The sequence below is a fragment of the Corythoichthys intestinalis genome, chromosome 2 (genome assembly GCF_030265065.1).
Source record: "Corythoichthys intestinalis isolate RoL2023-P3 chromosome 2, ASM3026506v1, whole genome shotgun sequence".
Taxonomy (NCBI): domain Eukaryota; kingdom Metazoa; phylum Chordata; class Actinopteri; order Syngnathiformes; family Syngnathidae; genus Corythoichthys; species Corythoichthys intestinalis.
In genome coordinates, this window is record NC_080396.1 from 60,458,370 (window position 1) to 60,482,181 (window position 23,812).

General features: G+C 38.7%; 1 protein-coding gene across 3 annotated transcripts in view; it reads right to left on the reverse strand.

Moving 5' to 3' along the window:
• rapgef3 (Rap guanine nucleotide exchange factor (GEF) 3) overlaps positions 1–23,812 on the reverse strand; it is a 52,474-nt gene that overhangs the window by 16,644 nt on the left and 12,018 nt on the right. For all 3 annotated transcript variants that reach the window (XM_057830382.1, XM_057830380.1, XM_057830381.1), the window contains exons 2-9: positions 20,090–20,134; positions 13,906–14,012; positions 12,713–12,834; positions 10,025–10,196; positions 3,763–3,847; positions 2,960–3,020; positions 2,623–2,699; positions 37–183 (exon numbers count right to left, since the gene is read on the reverse strand). In XM_057830382.1, coding sequence (XP_057686365.1) covers positions 37–183; positions 2,623–2,699; positions 2,960–3,020; positions 3,763–3,847; positions 10,025–10,196; positions 12,713–12,834; positions 13,906–14,012; positions 20,090–20,134 — 816 coding nt within the window. The remainder of the gene's footprint in view (positions 1–36; positions 184–2,622; positions 2,700–2,959; positions 3,021–3,762; positions 3,848–10,024; positions 10,197–12,712; positions 12,835–13,905; positions 14,013–20,089; positions 20,135–23,812) is intronic.

Consider the following 23,812-nt stretch of genomic DNA (forward strand, 5'->3'; position numbering starts at 1 on the left):
CAAAACATGACTGCAGTGGGCATAAAGCGATCTGACCTTAAGAATTCGTATGAAGTCGTGTTTATCCACACGCAAGAAGTGGCAGTTATCTTCCCTCAGGATGATTGTGGCGGCGCGGGGGGCGTCATTCAGCAAGGCCAGCTGCCCGAAATCCTCGCCCTCGTGCAGAGTAGTCACCAGACCCTGAATGCATTCATTCACCTCACATTGTCAGTGTTATTTTCACATGGATATAAATAGTGCTGCAATATGCACCAATATTACTAAACCAGAAAATTTGGATTACAAACCCCAGTTTAAATCCTTTCATCCTAAAACCGACACAACTTGTTTAGGTATGTTTCCCGAGATCAAGAGCTTAACATTTGTGTATACTGCTCATGATTTTCAGTTTTCAATTAACTTTTTAAATCCAGTCTTTGTGTATTTGAATAATTCACAGATAGGCAGAGTTAGATTTTTGTGGCAGACAGTGTTGTCAGTAACGCGTTACAATCTGATTTTTTCAGTAACGACTCTAATGAGTAATCTAACGCGTTCATTTTTTTAAACCAGTAGTCTGATTAAAGTTAGTTTACTTAGTGTCTGTTAATTACTATTTTGTTATTGCTGCATAATGTATGTAGAATAAAGAAAATTGTAGTCACGTACGAAAAGCATTTTGAATAGAAAAATTCTCGAAACGTTCCCGGTACGTGTTTCCATGGTAACCGCTCTAACTACTTTTTGTTTTGGCCTCGAGTCACACGTGCTAAAGCATGGGCCAGGCTGCCAGTGCGGCGGCACATTCCAGCCGTGTGTTGAGATGTACGAGAGAATGTTGATCTGTGTTCATCCACGAATGAATATGAGTACTTTTCCTTCATTCTCAAGGGTATCAGCGATAGTTTGGACCCCCTACATGCGGGGCCGTTTCGTAGCTTTCATTGCAATGACTGGCAGTCATCGCTCCAAGTTGGCAAGGAATGTTTACATGATATTCATGTTGCACATTTATGCAGTGAGGTGACGTGTTCGTTTTGTATCTTTGGGATTTGTTGTCAGTCCGATTTAGTGTAAAGCGCTTAGTTGCCACCACGTTTTGTTTCCAAATTGACCGCGTGTGTGTACGGCGTACTTCCGGGTTGTGCACGCAATCACAAATCTGCGCCGGCCCACATCTTTGTATTTATTGCACTGTGCAGTTCATATGTGTGTTGTGTGTTGTTGATTATCGTGCAGTCAATTTGCATGATTTTACATTGGCACTGATATGCTTTTAACCCTAACCCGAAGTTTAGAATTTTTGACATTAGGCTTAATCTTCGAGTTAGTGCCAATTCAATTAGTCGGTGGAGTTGATTTAAACCACCAATGACTTGTGCTAGCTTAGCCACTCCGGAGCCCTGAACTAACAAATAACTGGAATTTTTTAAAATCAACTCCATCGACTAATTAAACCTCCACTAACTCGAAGATCAATCCTTATGTCAAAAATTCTGATCTTCCACTTTAAATTCAATCATCGGAAAGTCAATTCCATGCGATGACATTTTTCTGTTGTCATTCTTAAAGCGTGAAAAATTGGTAAAAAGTAACCGATAAATTACTTTTAAAGTAACTTACTTTGATATTGAAGTAATCAGTAAAGTAACTAGATTACTTTTTTGAGGCGTAATCAGTAAATAAATTACTTTTTTAAGTAATCCGTGACAACACTGGTGTCAGTTGGGCAAAACGTGTTGATGACCTTGAAACGCAGTGTCAGCAATTAAAGTAACTTACAAGATATAAGCTTGTTTAGGAGCTTAGCCCATGCTCGCAAATACAGGCATCCCAGTTACTGTATGTGTGTGTGGTTGTGCGTGCGTGTGAGAGCGCGCAAGTATTTCTGTGGAGAAATAGACGCGGTTCCGCATATATAGCCAATTTAATGCCTAGTTTTTCTAGTCACTCACACCCTTGCGAAATGAATCCTCATCATGGTGAGTCTGAAAATGGCGAAAGGCTAAACAGGAGGAGGCATCCTTTTTGACTGAATATTCCAGCCAGGAATATTTATAATAATACATTGAAAATGAGCGTTTTTTTGTTTCCCATCGTTTTTTTAGAGGAATTCTAAATCAGGCTGCTTAGGACAGCTATTCTTTTGGCCAAGATCGTCGTCCATTGAATATGGTACGCCAGGATGTGGTTCCGTTGTACAATTAGCGTCTTTAGTGGGACGAACTGAAACTCCATTTTGGCGGTGCTCTCCGGCGTTTCATGGTCCACATCTTCAATCCTTAGTTCTCACTCAGTAGTTGCTGTCGTTTTTGAAAGCTTAGGTTTGAAAAAAAAATATATCCAACTTGCCTCTACTGCTCTCAGATTGTTTTGGCTAAGCAAAGCAAATGACCGTCTCCAACGTGCTAGTCACATTTTTTTGTTGTTGATTTCATTCATTTTTGTTGTTTGTTTTATTGCTTTACTACTTTTATAGACAAAGGTTTACCGGCAAAGTCTTAATTTTAAATTCATATATATGAAAGTCAATTACATGCAATTAAATTTTTCGGCCATCAGGGGTGGCTGTGCCGCGCACCCCACCTATTCTCCGCGATGATGATTTTTGTGCTTTTTTCACTCAGTAGAAGGACTTACCTTCCCATGGGTGATCACATTTACTGAGCCTTTCCAGATGATGTACCAGGAAGTGCCTTTGTCCCCCTGACTGAACACTTAAAAAACAACACAAACCTCTGAGTCAATGCCTTTAGTGTGTGATAGGATCACATGTACAAAATTTTCGAGGATTCACCGAATGTCTGTGTATCTAAAAATACTGACCTAATCCTGACCTAATCTTTCATTACCATGTGACAAAGGCTCTTTAATGTCCCTGATTGCGGACTGGCTTCATCAAAACGTGGCATTGTACGCAAAAAGGATAATATTCACAATGGGATGTGTGTACGTGTAGAAAAACGGGCCAACTTACGGACGGTTCCGGCCTTAGCATGTGATTCAAACACCAGCACAGCTGCCAGCTCCTTCCGCACCTAAAGGCAGGGTCAGAAGTAGTCACTTTATTTCATCAGATACGGTTTATTTCCCTTCTGGTGCTGTGTTTGAAACCTTGCTGGAGGTAGATAGGCAACATTATTTTATTGGTGATAAAAATAATTATGAATCTGTAGCATGCAAAATCACTGCGTAAAGAAAAAAAATATCAAAACATGAATTTCACACGGGAAAAAACAAATCAATGAACATTTTCAGGAAAATGTGTCATTTTTCTTTTTCCTTTCACCAGGGAAAGTACTTCGCTCATATGATTTGTACAACAAAGTCTGTTCCTTTTCTTTGAAATGTCTGGTGCAAGTTTGCCCATATCTGGAAGTGGTGGCTAACTAATTGCATGATTGGCTAAAATGCTTTCGAGTGCATGATTTTATAGCGATGTGTGCAACTTCACAAAGTGCAGGCATCCATGTTTAGTTTTTCGTGCGCCCTCAGACATGGAACAAGCAGAAATTTTGCCCGCATTATCTTTTCCTCACCATAGGCATGTCGCTCAAAGGGGGAAGTACTCTGAAATCAGTGTTACATTAAAAGTTATTGAGAAAACAATACTGAAATAATTATTGCTACTATTTGGTAAGTATCACAAGAGCACAAAAAATGCTGCATTGTACCCTATTGGGTTCAAATGATCAAAGGGATTCTCTGTCAGTCTGAATTTTGAATTCTATCAGATTGAGTATTGGAGTTATGGGTCAAGGATCATTAGCAGTGACTAACCGAGGTGGAAAGATGAGCGGCGGCCTTGACATGGAGAAGCTCCTCGTAGATGACTTCCAGCTCCTCAGAACTCCTCTGGTTTGGACTAAACACAACAGCCGTATTTAGACACACATTGGAAAATTATATAGTTCAAATCTCAGCGCCTTTTCCTCCTTATAAAACTGACTTTAGTTTCGACAAATGTTTGTGTTGGCAGTATGTTTGCAATACAGTAGTGCCGTGAGACTTGACCAGACTAATGAGTTATTTGAGATATGAGCTGTTGCTTGTCCAACTTTGTGCTTTATAAACAAATAACTATATGTGAGCATGTAGGACGGCAGTAAATTCAACTCACTTCTACATTAAGCAGCAATTTGGCAGATTGTGAACTGTTTCTCGACCAAACACTAAAGTGCTACGCTGAAGGTCGTGACCCATTCACCTATGATACTCATTGGATTGCCATATCGTTCCATAACCTCTACAGTTGTGTCCTACACTCAATCCTAATCGGTTTGATATCAACTATAAATATTTTTTGCACATTTTGAATATGGATTGGATTTTAATAAATATTTTCATTATTTTAAATCAGTGCCGAGTATCCTTCCGTCCGACTTAATGTTAGTCGATATGATACCAAACATGACTATTTTTTGCTGACTTTTTGAAAATTGGTTTTAAATATAATTAAAATAATATTGGAAACAACAATTTAATGAAATGTCTTTGAGCGCCAATTGCAATGTCCTTGTAGTATATGCATAATAAAAGTTTCAGATCAATCCATCCGTTATCAAGGGAGAAAAAAAGACCCAGAAAGCAGTACCTCTAAAATGACACATTATCTGCTAAATGTTAATTAATCTATCAAATTGAAATTGAGGCTTGATAGTTACTCTCCTCCAGGATATCTCTACTGAATTTCAAGAGGATCCGATGCGTAATAACTGTAAAATAGATATGTCATTGTTTCATATTTAATCAGGAGAAAATTCCACAAAAATAGCTCAAATGTTCGATGCATGTACATCTCTAGAATATACCTCCAAATTTCACTCTGATCTGTGGATGAATAATGGAGGAATAGACTTAAAGTAACATTGCACACATCCCAAACAACAACTATTACAACATGAGTGGCGACTTGATAGGCCTTAGCCACTAGTAATAATAAATGACAAAAAATAAATAAATAACAGAAATAAAAAAGAGGCTCTAACCTGTGTACTTCTACCTTCTTTTGAACTTTTCAGAGCGTACAGGTGCAATATTATGAAGGCAGGTATTTTTATTTATTTATTTAAGTATTTATTTTATTTTACGAATTAAGGACATTTTCATTTATTTCCAAGGGGTAAAATGATTTCATATAAGAGGATTTTGAGTTACTGTATATAGGAATGTAAGAATGTGTACATACGGATGGATGGACTGGATCCTAAAAAATTCTATACAATTAAAGATGAATAGAATATATAAAATATATAAGTCAAGTTGAACAGAATACATAAAATGTATTGTGTGTTTAGGACCTTACTACATAAACTAGGGATTGTCCAATCGCATATTTTTGCACACGAGTCCGAGTCATCTGATTTTGTGAATCTGCAGATACAAAGTCCCAATCCGATAAAAAAACAGGTCTTTTTAAAATTTATTTTAAATTTGAACAAACGTTCCAAACATGTTACAGTACTCCCTCTCCTGCTTTCTTGTGTTGCAGAGTACAAAACGTATATATTTTTGTTACTTTTGGCAATGTCATTGTATTTCTGGACTATTTTCTTACTTTTTAAAAACTCAATCCTTTTCACCCGATTCCGATCCTCAGAAAAATCGGCCAGATTTCCGATGAAGTCATCGGCTCGGGGACATCCCAAGAAGTAACATCACTGAAAGTTTAATAAATTGTTTTCCTTGGCTTCAGTACTGCAATATGTTTTCGTGATTTTCATATATCACCAGAGGTGGGTAGAGTAGCCAAACATTTTACTCAAGTAAAAGTAGTGTTAAAATTATATTATTCAAGTAAAAGTAGAGATTAAAATCAGCGCTTGTCAAATACTTAATTTTTTTTTTTTTTACAGTGCTTTAAAGACAACATATGATTGAACAGGCCAGCGTGATCATAGAACAGCAAGCTTGAGTCTGATTGGTATAATGGAGTCATGTGATTATTGTTGCGACGTCTCATTGGTAAAACTGGTTGCGCCACTGTTGGTGTCTTTGGCAAAAAAAAAGAAGCAAAATCTTAATACTGTGTGTAAAATAAAGAGGAAGAATGTGACGACTAGTGTAGCCCAACGTAGCGGAGTAATAGTAGCGTTTCTTCTTCACAAATCTACACAAGTAGAAGCAAAAAGTATGGCTTAGTAAAACTACTCTTAGAAGTAAATTTTTCTCAAAAAGTTACTCAAGTAAATGAACAGAGTAAGTGTAACGCGTTACTAACTTAAGACCCACCTATTACAATTTGACAGGCTCACAGTTGACAAAAATGTTGACATTCCCTGATTTAAATAAGTATTTGTCCATCATTAAATAGGCCAATGACAGGTAAAAGGAATTACATGCAATGTTCCCTCTAATTTTTCATGTTTCTGAGCAGACACACAAGCTCTCTGAGCACACTGCGGACCACGGTGAGCAACATCAGATGTGTACACGGAGGGCACACCAGTGACGTGCGGTGAGGTTCATGGTTGGTGAGGCACTGACTCCTTTAGTGTCAGATTTCCAAATATATAAACCAAAAAGGGCAGCTTATTCAATTGGCTACTGGTTATTTCATATCTCATCAGCATTCTTCACAAAACACGCACACACGGTACATATTATCGATACATAAAAGTAAGAAAATAACATGCATTTGCTCTACACCCTGGTGTACAAAACCACAGAATTCAATTCTGACCTTTAGTGAAATATTCAGTTGTTTTTAAAACTTTTAATTCTGAAACTTTAATCAATTTATTACATATTGCTAAACAAAAAGTGTGAAAAGAAAAACAAAGAATTAGAATTACTTTTTAAATATTCTATTGTATTTTTCTTGGTCTAAGCTCTTTTTTTTTTTTTAAATAAGATTGAAATGAAAACTGTTTGTGGTCTTGCGCCTGTCCTTCACCACAAAAACCGGCGTTACTTTGGAAGGGCATAGGTTTGGTCTCAACATTCGTAGGGACGATATAACAGCATAACCTGCATGTAGGTACACTTTTTGCTGGGGACGGGACATTAATTAGACCAAACAGATTGGATGAAGGGGGCAAAGGGCCACATTTCTCATGTATATGAACCTAATTAATTAATAGGCAAAATGATCAATGCAAAATAAATCCTTATCTACTGATAATAACTTTTACGTGCATTGGTTCAGATGATACTGTTCGATTCAAACCTTTGTTTTCAAAAAATACTAAAGAAACATTTTGAAAACTTCCTGAATAAATGTCTGGTTTTTATTAGCAAACATAAACATAGTGAAAATAATTCACTTAATAATGGTAGGGTCAATTCTATCCTTACAACATATGGAACTATTGAAAGATCTAAATTCTCTATATAACTGAACATTGTATCATGCAAAAAAGGTAAGGTTGCTTAAAAGTTGGTAGGGACAATTTTAGCATGCTGAAAAGTTGGTAGTGTTATGTCCATCCCGTCCCTATGCAAACCTACGCCCTTTTAGTAAAAGTCCTCCTTATTTTCCTTTACTTTAAAAAAAAAATCTCTCCGCCTCAATGGAGAGGATTGCTTCAATTAGATCGTTCTGTGTTCTATTTGACAAGCCAGAAAACACAGTGGATGTGTCCAAATGTCTAGCTAACCTTTCATCTTTCGCAGCAAAACCATGTAATCGTTCTACATATATGCCACGTTTAGAAGAGCTACACGCTCATCGTTACCACGAAATGTTAACTCCTGTTTAGCTAGGATGCAGGTTGCATTAATGAGGTCTTTCAAACTCTTTCGGTTTTCCTTTACCTTGGGCGTTGTGGCTGCTACCGTTGAGCTTCCGCTGTTCGTCAAAGCCAAATCGATCCTTGAGCTTCCAAAAGTTTTTAAAGCAAACAGGCTTTGAATGTGAGTGGTCGAGCTCTCATGTTTGCTGAGGCTTCGTGGTAGTTTTTTAATGTCACAATATCTCGTGTTAGTCCAGACACTGGCACAAGTTGAGAAGAAAAGGCAGGGAAAGCAGCAAAGGCGATTTTTCGAAGGACAGCCACATTGCCAGTCTTTTCGGGTGTACCAGTCCGTTTGAAAAGCGCGAGTTATCCTCTGTCCCGTAGTTTGAAGCAAACCTTTTAGCTCCGGCGTTGTGTTAACCGCGTCCACTTTTAACGGAAAGTCCAGTTTCACGTACGCCCCCTTGCAGTGCGGCAGAGTACTATCTGCCGCAACCTGCGCCTTTTCACTGCGGTTTTATTTCCCATCAGCAAAACTAAATATGTCGCTAACAAACATTAAACTTTAAGGGTTAAAGACATTAGCCAGACTGAGGAAAATCAGGTCAAATAAACGTATCTGGAAACATTATAATGGCGACATGCAGATGTACGGCAACCAGCACGCTCCAATTCCATGTATCAACCCAGTTTGTTAAGTATTGCGCAATCAGAGGTGAGGCTTTACTCGGTGCTGCCGCACCTCTCGTTTCATTTCTTTATTTGAACAGGAAATGGGCAAATTCAGCGATTTTGACTATAGAAAATGTTTGAAATGAGTCATACATCAAGAGCAATGGACAAATATTAATATAAATTTGATGCTATAATTATTTTTTTGTCATGATGACAGGTGAGGCTCTGCCTCACCTGCCTCCCCTGACCGCACATCACTGGGGCACACACCAGTATCACACCTATTAAACACCTTGGATCGTAGCATGTTACGTGGCCTATTAAAAGAAGGAATTTACAGCAGCAATTTCCATTAGTTTACTTTTAATACAATATTACTGATTTGGTCCATTTAAAATGAAAAACACCAAGATCCCGTTGTTCATGAGATGTGTACTATGTTATATGTGAGAGTCCTGCTTTAACCACAGGAGAGTCCATTGCGGCATGGGTGAGTTAATAAATAAAACATAATGAACAACCACAATGTAGCACACTATATCACTCCCACATTAAAACTGTTCAGACAGTAACTCAAGATTCCTATTCTCTGAGTCTAAGCAGCTACACTGCAGAAACACACCTCCTTAAAACTAGTTAAATTCCCTCGTTTTGATATCTTCAAGAAATAAGCAAAATTATCTGCCAGTGCTTCATGTAAATTTTTACTCAGATTTCTTGAAATAAGAAAAATAGCTAGCGGAAAATTAGCTTAAAAGACATATTTTAAGCAAAATATTAGTATATTTAATCTTTAAAAATCTTAGAAAGTTTTTTTAAATTCAAGAATAGATATTATTAAAAACATTATTTGAAAATATTTTTCTAGACACCTGTCGCTCATTGAGTTACGTTGCAAAATGGTACAGAAAACAATTTTGTTGGTCTAATTAATTAACTAGAGTAGTTCTAAAATTAGATGTTAATTAATACTATAGCGCTTGCAAAGATTGGCAGTGGAATGTTGCTTCAGTAAATCAGCAGAGGAGTCAAAGTCACTTTTCTCCACCAATGGGAGCGTCGAGTTGCCGTATCGAAAGCACCGGTGGGAGCGTTGCGTTGCCGTATTGAACGCACCAATGGGAGCGTCACATTGCCGTATCAAACGCACCAATAGGAGCGCTGAGCTGTCGTATCGAACGCACCAATAGGAGTGTCGCGCTGACCTATCATTGCTGCGCTAACAGACAGTAGTCCTATTGGCGCTACAATACATTTCTGTTGAATTTTATTTTTCTGCGCTTTATAGATTTTTTTGTGCGCTGAGTGTGTGCAAGCAGTGCGGGATTGCGCACGCACGTAGCTTAAAGGGAACATTGATTAAATATACTTCGAAATACTTCAAGAGATACGTCACACAGTAACAGCACATCCTGCCACACATGAGTTTTTCAGGGCCACTTGACGAACATGATAAAGAGTTGGAGAAGTTGACACAGCCCGCAAATTCCACGGAATTAGAATAGGTTTGAGCCTTTGTGAGTTTGACTGGAAAAACAAACACAGGCCCAATCTCCTCAGGAACTGGATTTAACATCTAACAACCTGTTTAGAGGTCTCATGTAGTCTAAGCTTTGGCATGTGCCAGCTGTTGGCGCCAATGATTTGTTATGTGAGTGTTATTTGTGTTGTTCAAGAGCCATCGCACTGACCATTTGCGTAGGATCATTGTTAGCAGGGCATCGGGCCCCAGCTGGGAGAGGAGCGACAGGCTTTCCTGCAGCTCGTCCTCCGAGTCCTTTTTTAGGTGGTTTGGTCCGAACTCAGAGTCCAGGAAGCGGTAGAACTGTGTGTCTTTGTCGTGAAAGTTCAACTCGTGTTTCACTTGGCAGAGCAAAGAATGAAAACACAAGTTAAAAAAAAATAATTAAAGGGATTATTTTGGGTTGTTAGTATGTTAAATTTTATATTAAGGGCAATATTCATAGTGTTTTATAACAAATGCCAATAATTCCTTACTGCTGTTTTGCAAGAACTACGTTTATGCTAACACTAAAACTTTAAAATGTCACAGGATAAAACAACTGAGAAGAAGCTATTCAAGTAAAATAATAATTTTACTTGGCATAAAAAGATAGACATACTGACGTCTGCTTGCTCTGTTCGTGATGTATTGGCCTTAAGTTCTCCACCATAGAGGTCTAACATTGCAGGCCCTAAGTTCTCCACCATAGAGGTCTAACATTGCAGTTTTTTCAAACATGACGAGTCAAAATTGATCATAATATAAAATGACGATTGTTCCCAACTTGTGCTTTCAACGGGTTTTTCGGTATGAGCGCTGCAAACAAAGTGCCTAAAAAAGCGTTGTAGAATGCCTTGCCTCAGATGGATGAAAATAAGTGCAAATCCTTTCCAAGCGATCCACTTCAATGGATGATGGAGTGTTTTTCGCTTGATTGGGTCTTTGTTTTCCAGGCTGACAATGTGCCTTCCCCTATATTTACTGCATCCTTGACTGGATGAATTTTATGTGTGCACACTCTTAAGCCCCTCAAGCATGTCTGAGTACTGTCTGAGACATTAACTGAATATATAAAAGGAAATTGCAGTAATAATGTGGATTGTGGGGATAGCGGTAGGAGCAACTTGATAGCTTTTTTTCTTTTTTCTGTAAATGTTCTTCATCACCTCTCAACACGCAATATAGTATTCCTGATTTCTCAAAGAAAGCTACACTGCTGGCCAAAAGTGTTGGCACCCCTGCAATTCTGTCAGATAATGCTCAATTTCTCCCAGAAAAAGATTGCAATTACAAATTCTTTGGTAGTAATATCTTCACTTCTTTTGCTTGCAATGAAAAAAAAAAACACAAAAGAAAATGGGGAAAAAAATCATTCTCATTTTACACAAAACTCCAAAAATGGGCCGTACAAAAGTATTGGCACCCATTGAAAAACAATGTGATGCTTCTCTAATTTGTGTAATTAACAGCACCTGTTACTTACCTGTGCCAATAACTAAATCACACTTGCATCCAGTTAAAATGGATTAAAGTTGACTCAACCTCTGTCCTGTGTCCTTGTGTGTACCACAAAAGAACTGTCTGAGGACTTGAGAAGCAAAATTGTGAGGAAGCACGGGCAATCCCAAAGACCTGAATGTACCTGTGTCAACCGTGCGTAGTGTTATCAATAAGTGTGACGCCCATGGCACTGTGGCTAACCTCCCTAGATGTGAACAGAAAAGAAAAATTGACGAGAGATTTCAACGAAAGATTGTGCGGATGGTGGATAAAAACCTCGAGTAACATACAAACAAGTTCAAGCTGTCCTGCAGTCCAAGGGTACAATAGTGTCAACCCGTACTATCCGTCGGCGTCTGAATGAAAAGGGACTCTATGGTAGGATAGCCAGGAAGACCCCACTTCTGAACCAGAGACATGAAAAAGCCAGGCTGGACTCACCTACACTACACTACACTCACTGCGAAAGCCCAAAACGTTTTGGAAGAATGTCCTCTGGTCAGATGACACAAAAGTAGAGCTTTTTGGGAAAAGGTATCAACATAGAGTTTACAGGAAAAAAACAAGGCCTTCAAAGAAAAGAACACGGTCCCCACGGTTAAACATGGGGGAGGTTCCCTGATGTTTTGGGGTTGCTTTTCTGCCTCTGGCACTGAACTGCTTGAACGTGTGCATGGCATTATGAAGTCTGAAGACTACCAACAAATTTTGCAGCATAATATAGGGTCCAGTGTGAGAAAGCTGGGTCTCCCTCAGAGGTCATGGGTCTTCCAGTAGGACAATGACCCAAAACACACTTCAAAAAGCACTAGAAAATGGCTTGAGAGAAAGCACTGAAGACTTCTAAAGTGGCCAGCGATGAGTCCAGACCTGAATCCCATAGAACACTTGTGGAGAGATGGTAAAAATGGTAGTTTGGAGAGGCACCCTTCAAATCTCCTGGAGACCTGGAGTAGTTGGCCAAAGAAGAATGGTCTAAAATTCCAGCAGAGCATTGTAAGAAACTCGTTGATGGATACCAGAAGTGGTTGTTTGCAGTTATTTCGTCTAAAGGTTGTGCTACCAAGTATTAGACTGAGGGTGCCAATACTTCTGCCTTGCCCATTTTTGAAGTTTTGTGTAAAATGATAATGATTTTAAAAAAAATTTGTTCTCTTTTGTGTTTTTGATATTACTACCAAAGACTTTGTAATTGCAATCATTTTCTGGGAGAAATTAGGCATTATCTGACAGAATTGCAGGGGTGCCAATACTTTTGGCCAGCAGTGTATATTTATTAAACATTTGGTCAAAATCAACTAGGGTAGCCAGGGGGTTGAGTTTTTTTTTTCCTCATGCTTCTATTGATTTTCAACTAACATTCCCGGTGTCTTACCATGAACCAAGACTCCTTCATCCACAAGGACCTGCCATATTCCAACCGCCTGGCTTCTCAACTGCAGGCCTTCATTCTGTCCCATCAGCCAGTCCACGAGTTCCTTACCAGAGCAACATTGTCTACGAGTGCAATGACACATTTGAATTTTCACCAGTGTTGTTTTTGGCAGCCCTTTTAATTTTCGTCTTAGTCGTTTGGACGATAATACTTATCACTCTTAGTCATATTTTAGTCATCTCAAAATCTGTTTGTCTTCATCTAGTTTTGTTTAGACTTTAGACTAATTTCATCTAGTTTTAGTCGACCAGAAATGTTTTCGTCAGTAAAAAAAAAAAAAAAATTAACATTGACGAACGAGCACATATTGCAGCGTCTACAAGGACAACCCTAACTTGGTGGTAATACCCACTCAGACGGAAAACAGTACATTACAGTATTTTCAATTAATTATACCCACCTGGACGCCACAAACTGTATGTAAAAAAAGTTGTCCGAGAGTTTAAGAGTACGTTTGCCGTTAGTATTAGCCTATTTCTAATGCGAATGATATGCTAATGCTACAAATTACATTTAGTGTGTGATGCTCACTCAACACAGACCTTTGAAGGCTAAAGCAACATTGCATATTCTCTCTCACCAAAAAAACAAATCATACGGCATGTGCAAGTCTTTATGGAGACAGGAGAAAACACACTGGTCAGTTGGGAAGTGGGGGGGGCACAACATGTCAGGAGTGACACTCCCAGACACTGACACTGAAGATGCAGGCTTACTACACATAAAATGACACACATGGTAAACATGTGACGGAAACTATGGCGAATTCTCGTGTCGTTCTCGTCTCGTCAGACGAAAGCTGGTTTGCGCCTCGATATGTTTTAGTCTCCCAAAACACGATTTTGGCTCGTTATCATCTCATCATCTTCATGAAAAAAAGTGTTTGTTGAAGAAATATTTTCATTGTCGTCATCGCTGACAAAAACAACACCGATTTGCACGTGAATCACGCAAGGATGGATGTGTGTAACATTGTTTGTAAACATTACACCTAAATGGAGAGACAGGTGTTTGCACAGTCATTTAAGAATATTCAACATTAAGATGCAGAAATATTACACCAATCAAAAAAAAAAAATCCAAAAGCACATGCCAGTACATACATTAATGAATGAAAGCAACCTTCCTGTTACCTATGAGTTTTGAGGTGATGCTTCCTATCTCGGATCAACCCGGGATTTGTTGTGACCATGACTTTGTACACCGACCTTGCAGCCTTCACCACACGATCTGAGAGGAACTTAAACACACAGAGGTAGGAGTGCGTCATTAAACAAACTACTATATTTATATCAGTGGCATAAATCTGACATTTGGTTGTGTTTTATGATGGTGAGAAAAAACTGGGACACATGGTTTTGTGTACTCAGTGTCAGATCATACTTCTATGTGAAGGAGTGAGCCGACATGATAATCCTGGTCTGACATGTAGGGGCATTTCGACCACCCTTAGTGAGTTCCCATTCAACTGGCAATTTAATTCCTCTTCACTCCCCCTTGCATACACGCAACCCAAGCAGGTCCAAGACCTGAAAAGCTCTCGGATGGCCGAAACCTTGTTAGCCACTGGGGCAGAAAAAGGCCTTATGTAACAAGAATGTCCGCCAATGGGGCTGGCTGGTTTTCATGCTTGTTAACACACCAACCAAATGAAATGGCAATTTTGCTTCACTCTCCTTGCCTCGCCCTGCGCTCGGCCGAGGTGTTGTTTGTGTTGAAGATTTTTCCATCAGGCATTGGTGTTTGCCCGAGGAGACAAGTGTTTTGTTTGCTTTCACAAATATTGAAAATGCTGGGGCTAGATTTTATCACTATAATTCAGTACTTAATTGTTCTCAGTCTTCAGGTTTCAGCACGTATCTTCAAACGTACTTTTTTTTTTGTTTTTTGAACAAAGAATTTTACAAATATCAGACAAGAGGGAAAAAACACTAGGCTTTTGAAACTGAGAGCTACTTTGTGCGAAATTAACGGAGGCATTTTTTTAAGGCCTCTAAAAAATGAACTTTGTATATCAGTTTTCTTTTTTATATTCTTTCATTTTATATTATTTCATCAATGGAAAAAAAACATAACATCAATAATGGAAGTTAAACTTAAAACACCATCATACACCAGAATAGTCAAATGGTGCGTCACTCTCTCCAGGATGTACTGCAGGCAATATTAACTTGTAATCATGAATACCATAATTTTCGGACTATAAGCGGCTACTTTTTCCCTCATTTTGAATCCTGAGGCTTATAGTCCAATGTGGCTTATTTGTTGATTTATTTGAGGTAATAGGTAACTTTTTTTGACAGTGGCATCATAAGAATATCATAAGAGCGCCATAATTATGATATGCCACTAATGGGCATTAATGAATGCGTATGACAGATGTCATTAAGTGTCATCTGGCAAATTTGGTCACTAACTCCTTATATATCCAGCTCCTATCTTTTACATCCATTCAAAAGTGAGATCATTTGCCGAATGAAACTAAATGATATCTGTAATGAGCATTCATTAAGGCTAATGACAGTTTCATGTCATAATTAGGACGGTCTTATGACAGTCTTATGACGCTGCTGTCAAAGGAAGTGTTACCGGGCAGTTACAGTATTTTCCGCACTAGAAGGCGCACTTAAAAGCTTTCCATTTCCTCAAAGGGCGATAGTGTGCCTTATAATTCGATGTGCCTTACACAGTACATGGTTCAATATTAGTTAATCATGGCATGAAATTCCCTTTAAAACAGCTTCATCTAGTGCAGTGATTCTCAGTCATTTTCTGTTATGGCCCCCAGGAAGACCGAAATGTTTCACGCCCCCCCCAACTGTCTGCCGCCACTGTAAATCGTATCATTCGTCTATAAAATTATTATTATAAGTACACCTCTGCCTAACATTGTGTCTTCTTTCTATTAAAGAAAACAAAGTAACATAAATCAACTTGCAATAAAGTATAATTTTATTGACATAGTTTTGTTTGTAACAGAAAATACTTAAAGCGCATCAATTTGCCTGAATTAGAAAAAAAAAAAAGTCACATCTAAACTGTAAAAATACACTCAAAGTACATTTTTTGACCATTTGATACTGAAAAATTAAATTTAATAAAATCAATAAATAGTAATAAATTCAAATTAGATTAGCAACATTAACTCATGAGGACATTATGCCAAACAATTTGACCGAAAAAATAAAAATCAATAGAACAAAAACGATAATGACATTGGACAGAAGGACAGTTTTTATTTTTCCTGCAGGGAGTATCAGCTCCCTTACAATATTGTGGGTTTATTTTGCACTGAGCATGCTAAACGGTGCTTGCTGGTTTACTGATGTAACACTGACAAAGCGGGACGATTGTTGGCAATATTCGGCACGTTTTCGATGAATAATAAAATCAAGCGGCTTATCAATGAGATTGGCGTCTAATGTCTTTAAGTGACGTCTTAATTGATTTGGCTTCACGGTCTTTCCTATTCTCTCACGCTATTAAAAGTCAAAGGCAAAAGCCAAACGGTCCAAAAACGCCGCATTCTCGGCGGCCGGGGGAGAACTGGAGGTGAGGGTGGTGGTCGTGACGCTCCCAAGCCAAACATAGCGCTTCTCAGGCGGACACGTGAGAACTGGCGAAAACATCAGGTCACTGTGTGAGCCCGGCCCGAAAACGGCGCACAGCTCTTCCTATCTCTTTGCTACGTGCTCTTATTTGGTTCAAAAATACTGCGCACACTCTGAAAATGAGAGTGCCACTTCCCCCCACTGAGTGATTGTGCAATGACACTTTGTTCTAGTACGGCAAAAAGTATGTTCCCCGAGGTCACATGTGCCACCCCGGCGTTGGTCTACGCCCCCTTGGGGGCCCCATTATTTGAGAAGAACTGATCCAGTGGATGCATAATGTAACAACCCCAACAACTACTACTACTACTGCGCCTTTTAATGTAGTGCGCCTTATGTATGAAAACAGTTTTCAAATAGGCCATTCGTTGAAGGTGCGCCTTTTATTCGGATGCGCCTTACAGTGCGGAAAATACAGTAATATCTTTTGGTGGAAATATCCCATAATAAGGTGAGGACAGCTGCGGCTCAGAGTCTGGTGCGGCTTATCTATGAACAAATGCCATTTTCATGTCCAATTTGGTGGGTGCGGCTTATAGTCAGGTACGCCTTACAGACCAAAAATTACAGTACTCATTTTGTAATTTGGATAGCAGGCTAATATAGTCACTTACACCATGTGTTGCTCTGAACATATAAGCTTACATGAGGTTTTTAAATTACTTTTAAGTTCCACGCAGATTTGTTTTTTGTTTTTATTTTTTTAACATTTTGGGTTACTGACCCCTGGGTTAACCTTTGTTGTGTCATTGGGTCAAGGTATGAAAAGGTATTTCTTTTGGAAAATATGGAAGGACAGAACTGTTTCAAATTAATTAAAATCCACTATTTCTTGCCATTGTATAACAATGTAACACATTTGCTGTAACAACCTATCCTCTGAGCACTTCCAAGTCATCTCATTTAGATATGAGAAAAAAAATGTTTTTGCAAGAATTAGAATTCAAATAGGGCCCAGAATCCATCGCAATTCGCCTACAAAAATAGAGCCCCTCAGTCTTTGTGATTGGAATAGCATTCATTCCGCACACATCAAACAGCCTGTTCACAGACCTGACATCCCCCAAAATAAAGTCACCCTGAGACCTCGTCTACCCTACTGCATGAGCCCAAGGTACATTTGTGCTTCCCAGGGACTCATTTCCCTTTTTGAGTCTACTGGGACATTCTCAGGCAGCAAGATGTATTTATTTTTCCCCAAAAGGCAAACTTTCCAAGACATAAGCAAGCTATTACAAATTGACTATGAAAAGTCACACTTAATTTTAGAAGCTGCGCTTACTCACATTGACTTGTCACACTGAATTATGAGCAAAGGTAACAACAACAAACTCAGTATTTTTACATGACACCAGAGAAAAACAAATAGGATGGCCACAGCATATGACAAAATATTCTTGGTTTACCGTAGACGAAGCTAGTCCGTATATCCATTATTTTATTTTAAAGGACAATCAAAGCAATAATGACATGTTGAAAGAACTGACTTGCAAGCAACTAACTTTGTGCAATCTTGCCACTCATTCCAGCAACTTCCCAGCATGTGCTTCAATCATTAGTATTGTGGTGTGGAATGACTCCGCCCACAACTTCAACACTGCGTGATTCGACAGGGTGATTTTAAGGCACCTTGGCAAACAGAAGTGGCATACTTTTCAGAGTGGTTGCTTCGAATGTGAGTTTCTTCTGAAATTATGTTTCAACATATTATTACTCATGAAATAAAATTGCTAATACAGTAGGGTGTCTTAATATAACAGCATTATAAGTCAACATTTTCATAGTTATGTTTTTAGAGTTATATTATCACGTAATATAGTGATCCCTTGTTTTTCGTGGTTAATGGGAAGCCACTCCTTTGTTGCCCTGGCTGTGTGTTTGGGATCATTGTCATGCTGAAAGACCCAGCCACGTTTCATCTTCAATGCCCTTGCTGATGGAAGGAGATTTTCACTCAAAATCTCTCGATACATGGCCCCATACATTCTTTCCTTTACACAGATCAGTCATCCTGGTCCCTTTGCAGAAAAACAGCCCCAAAGCATGATGTTACCACCCCCATGCTTCACAGTGGGTATGGTGTTCTTCGGATGCAAATCAGTTTTCTTTCTCGTCCAAATACGAGAACCTGTGTTTGTACCAAAAACTTCTATTTTGGTTTCATCTGACCATAACACATTCTCCCAGTCCTCTTCTGAATCATCCAAATGCTCTCTAGCGAACCGCAGACGGGCCTGGATGTGTACTTTCTTCAGCAGGGGGACACGTCTGGCAGTGCAGGATTTGAGTCCCTGGCGGCGCATTGTGTTACTGATAGTTACTCTTTGTTACTTTGGTCCCAGCTCTCTGCAGGTCATTCACTAGGTCCCCCGTGTGGTTCTGGGTTTTTTGCTCACCGTTCTTGTTATCATTTTGATGCCAGGGGTTGAGATCTTTCATGGAGCCCCAGATCGAGGGAGATTATCAGTGGTCTTGTATGTCTTCCATTTTCTAACAATTGCTCCCACAGTTGATTGCTTTACACCAAGCGTTTTACCTATTGCAGATTCAGTCTTCCCAGCCTGGTGCAGGTCTACAATTTTGTCTCTGGTGTCCTTCGACAGCTCTTTGGTCTTGGCCATAGTGGAGTTTGGAGTGTGACTGACTGAGTTGTGGACATGTGTCTTTTATACCAATAATGAGTTAAAACAGGTGCCATTAATACAGGTAACGAGTGGAGCCTCGTTAGACCTCGTTAGAAGAAGTTAGACCATTTTGACAGCCAAAAATCTTGCTTGTTTGTAGGTGACCAAATACTTATTTTCCACTCTAATTTGGCAATAAATTCTTTAAAAATCAAACAATGTGATTTTCTGTTTTTTTTTTTTTTTACCCACATTCTGTCTCTCATGGTTGAGGTTTACCCATGTTGACAATTACAGGCCTCTCTAATCTTTTCAAGTAGGAGAACTTGCACAATTGGTGGTTGACTAAATGCTTATTTGCCCCATTGTTTGTCAAATTTAAGTTTTTTTAAGCACGGCAAATGTAATAAGTGTGATATAAACTACATATATATATATATAAGAAAACATTATTTGTGCATGTATACATGTATATATCTTCACATTTTTAAATAAAATATTGTTGTTGTTTTTTTAATTAAAAAAAAAAATTGCGATGGAATGGAGGCGCGACCTTTGAAGGATGATAATGAGGGATCACTGTATATTAAAAGGGGAGATGAAATTTGGTTCTGATAGATGAGTCAACTAACAACTCATTTCCATTTGAAACATTGTCATTTTAAACCCAATCATTATCAAGTAACTGGCCTGGATCTGTTGTTAATGCCTATATTAAAAATGATTGTCTCTCAGTGCCAAATCCTTTTCATCAGTGTTACTGCTTCTTCTCTCCTTGCCAATTTTTTGAGGCAAGCGGAGATAAAGAACAGTGTAAGGGGCCCAGCCCAAGTTGAAGCGGAGGGGGGGGGGTCAATTAGTTGTTTGGGCTCAAGTGCCCTTTAGACTCCTTGTGACTGCCAGCATCGCCAGGAATGTGCTTTTCAGGACTCGCATGGTCGGTGGCACGGGATATTATGGACAACAGAACAGAAGAACAAGTTCAGCAGACTGAGATGATGCAAGCACTGCAATGATCCTCCAGGAGGTCCAAATGGGAACTTTTGGTTTAAGTGTGGCTTCATAATGTGTACATACAGTACCTGCTTCATTGTGTCTTTTGAGTCCAGCGCCTCTGGAAGTGGAGTCTAAGAGAATGGAGGAAGAGAAAAATGTTGTCACTGATGAGCTTGGTCTGAATGTCTAAATCAAAGAGATAAACCAAGGTCAAACAATTGAGATTTACGATACGAAGAACTAACGTAATCTTTAGTTGTTTTTTTTTTTTTTTTTTTTTTTAAATCTTATCTTGCATATTGATAAACTAAAAAATTAAATGGCAGTCCGCTAAGCCACAAACAACTGGTCAACTCGACAGCACATGTGTGTGATTTATTCACTGCCTCTGCAAAAGATGGACAGTGCATTCTCTGGTTCAGAGCTTACAAGTGCTATCGCGATCCGATACTCGGCATCTGTGACTGAGATGGCAATTTTAGAGTATCAGACAGTATTGAAAGTATTGAATTTGGTCACAAGATCAGATCTGATCTGGTATTCATGTATGTTTTCAGTGTTACAATGTTAAATATGAGTTTTGTGGGAAGAGAATGCTGACATTCAAAAAAGTTTCAACATGCTTAACATTTTATTGGCTTTCGTGTGACACTTATTCCAAAAGAAGCAGTGTCAATAGATTGTTTTTTTGTTTTTCTCCAAAGATTTTTTGAATTGGCTACTGAAGTCCAAAGCGCTGATCTGCACTGCTTCCATAAACAAAATGACTGCTAACATGGTGGAGCAAATGTATAGAAGCACAGTCTCACCAAATTGGCAAAACTGTCGTTTTTTTAGCAACTTTTCAACTACTCTATCAAGTTACTACTACTAAAAAAAAGTGACTTTAACTCCTGCTATGAAACAGATAACAGGAGGCGAATAGTTTTCATACTGTCTGTTGTCACTACCCAATCGTGACGGGCTACCGGATCGCGACGGATTGCTACTGCGCATGCACAAACCAACGCAACTGTCTTCCATTTGATAGAAAAGCATCATGGTGGAAGCAATACATATGTTTTTAAAAAAAGTTGAGCTGAGGTCACTTTCCTAAACTGTACAAATTGAGATGAGAAAAGAATGTGAGAGTGCTGGAAAAGGTGCAGCCATACTCTTTAAACCCACATGATATGCTATGTTACTGATTCAGTGAAAATTCATTCCATTCAATTCATCTTCTGAAACGCTTATCCCTACGAGGGTTGCACAGTGCTGGAGCCTATCCCAGCCATCTCCAGGTAGAAAGCAGGGTACACCTTGAACTGGTCAACAGCCAATTGCAGGGCACATATAAACAAACAACCATTCACGCACACCAATGGACAATTTGAAGTTTTCAATCTGCCTACCATGCATGCGGCCAGAGTACCCACGCAGGCACGGAGGAGAACATGCCAACTCTACACAGGAAGGCCGAAGCCAGGATTGCACTCTAGATCCCAGAACTATGAGGCGGACATGCTCACCACTCTTCCACTGTGCCGCATTCAATGAAAATGCTAAAAAATAAAACACTTTCAAAGCTTGTTTATTATAGAAAAATGGAAAAAAGGAAAACATAACAAAAAACAAACCTTGATTAAATAATTCTTTTGCCATTTTCTTCTAGAAAAACAAAAAACAAACAAAAAAAGAAAACATTCAAATCTGCAATTTAAATCACCAGTTGGCATGTTGTCCAACCCTACCTTAGATTAGTTTCACAGATAGTTTCACATCACCTACACATTAACACCAGGATGATTGACAAATCACCTCTAATGTTCTAACTGATATACATCTGAACTGTTGCCTCCTGCATACTGCAATGTATTTCCTCAAGGTCACAAGGTGGTGTCAACAGCCAACTAAAGGTTCTCATTGTGTGCACTGGGAAACATGGGAGCTTGATAATTGCTTAGTCTGCTTAGGTGGTGAAAAGGAAAGAAAATGCTAACATTTTCTTAACGGCGCCATGAACCCACATCGTACGTTGTCTTTTTAGTTATGACCTGGATGTAGTGATGCATGAGGCATATGCAGGAAATGTGAAAAAACCAGTTTGACGCCATGGACTTAGAGTCACAATGAGGGTACTCGAGAATGATTAATATTTTGTTCTGTATATACGTTATGATGCATGTGACCTCGGGAAAAAGACCTATTTAGATAGAAAAATGACGTCATCCATACAACTGGATGTTTGACTAGTGTTTGCTGTATATTACATATGCAAAAGTTAAGCAGCAAACCACTCTTTGCAAAAATAGAAAGGCTAGACAGGAAAATGGGAAACAAGCCTATTAAAAAAAGACTCATGGACTCATGAGACAAAAATTAACCTTTAAAAGTCACAGAAAACCTCAAATTTGGAGAATGAAAGAGTCTTTGCAAAAACGATAATGTTCTCATAGCATGTGAAAATTATGCATCTTATTGCATGACCAGTACCAGTTTATAAGTGGCTAACAAACCCCTCTCACTGAATTACTACTTAATGAGCTGAAAAGAGCAACAGCTCATTAGAGGGCAGACGAAGTTAGACCAAAGATTGAAGTGAACGCAGTGCGTGGTAGCATAGCTAGATAAGCATTACACTTAGCGTCTTATTTTATAGACCGTCCGGAGGTTGGTCTCAAATTCTCGCTCACTTTGTCCATTTCTCAAAACTGAGTCTGATGCATTCTTGTCTGTGTTTGTGTTCTCGTATGCTCGTGAAACATCATCAGAGTACTGTCCCAATGGATCTATCGCTAAACCACGTCCCCAAATGAGAAAACTCAGACACCGACTATAGAGGTAAATAGGAATATACGGTACGGTCGTGACTTAAAACAACTTTTTTCTAACTTTAAACCTGCAAAAACCTGAGGGTTACACACTGTGCGTGAGGTACCTGTAATTCCAACAACCTGAAAGATTGGGGAGAGGAATTATTTTGTGTCTTTTTCAAAACCTAAAAGGTTCTGTTGTTGACCACAACTGCATGTCAAGACAATCACCAAGGACACTTGTGCTTGCATAAAGGTAAATTTTTGATTAAAAATAAATAAAAAAATATTTGTTTACTAGCCTGTCACTACACAAATAGAATAAAATCTAATCTAAGCTGTCAAGACCCCAGCACTGAAAGTCCTAAGTAAACATCATAAACTTTCTACAAAGAAAGGAATATGTACTTACGTTTTGTCGCAGACATACACGGAGGAAAGTTCTCCTCACACTCACTTAGCATGCGGCTACCTCTGGATAATATTGAGAATCCAGCTGAATGTAAAAGAAACTGCTCACTGCAATCCTCTTCTTCTAAACGATTTTTAAAAAAAGCTTAAAAAAAAAAACAAAAAAAAAACAAACAAAAAAAAACAGGTCAAATGCTAGCTCCGGTAGTGCAAATTCAGAAATTGTAACTACGGCCATCGTCCATAAGTTGTTCGTTTACTCAGTCACTGTCACTGAGAGACTTTGAAAGATCCTTGGGTTGTCCGAGTTTTCCAAGGGATCGTGGCTTTGCAATAGGTGCATTCCAAATTTGCGTCTGGCTAGATCCGGTCAAATACCCTGGAAGTGTCTCATTTCATGCAGCATGGATTGATACAAACTTGTCAGTGGCGATATGCATCTCAAAATGCAGTTTGCAATAACTGAGGTGAAAAGCCAGCAAGTGGAAATGTGATGTCTGACATTTTATATAAATTACAATATAATGTAATCTAAAATAATATGGATACAGTAAATAAAATACATTACTAATATTTGTATTTTTTTTTTTTTTTTTTTTTTTACAT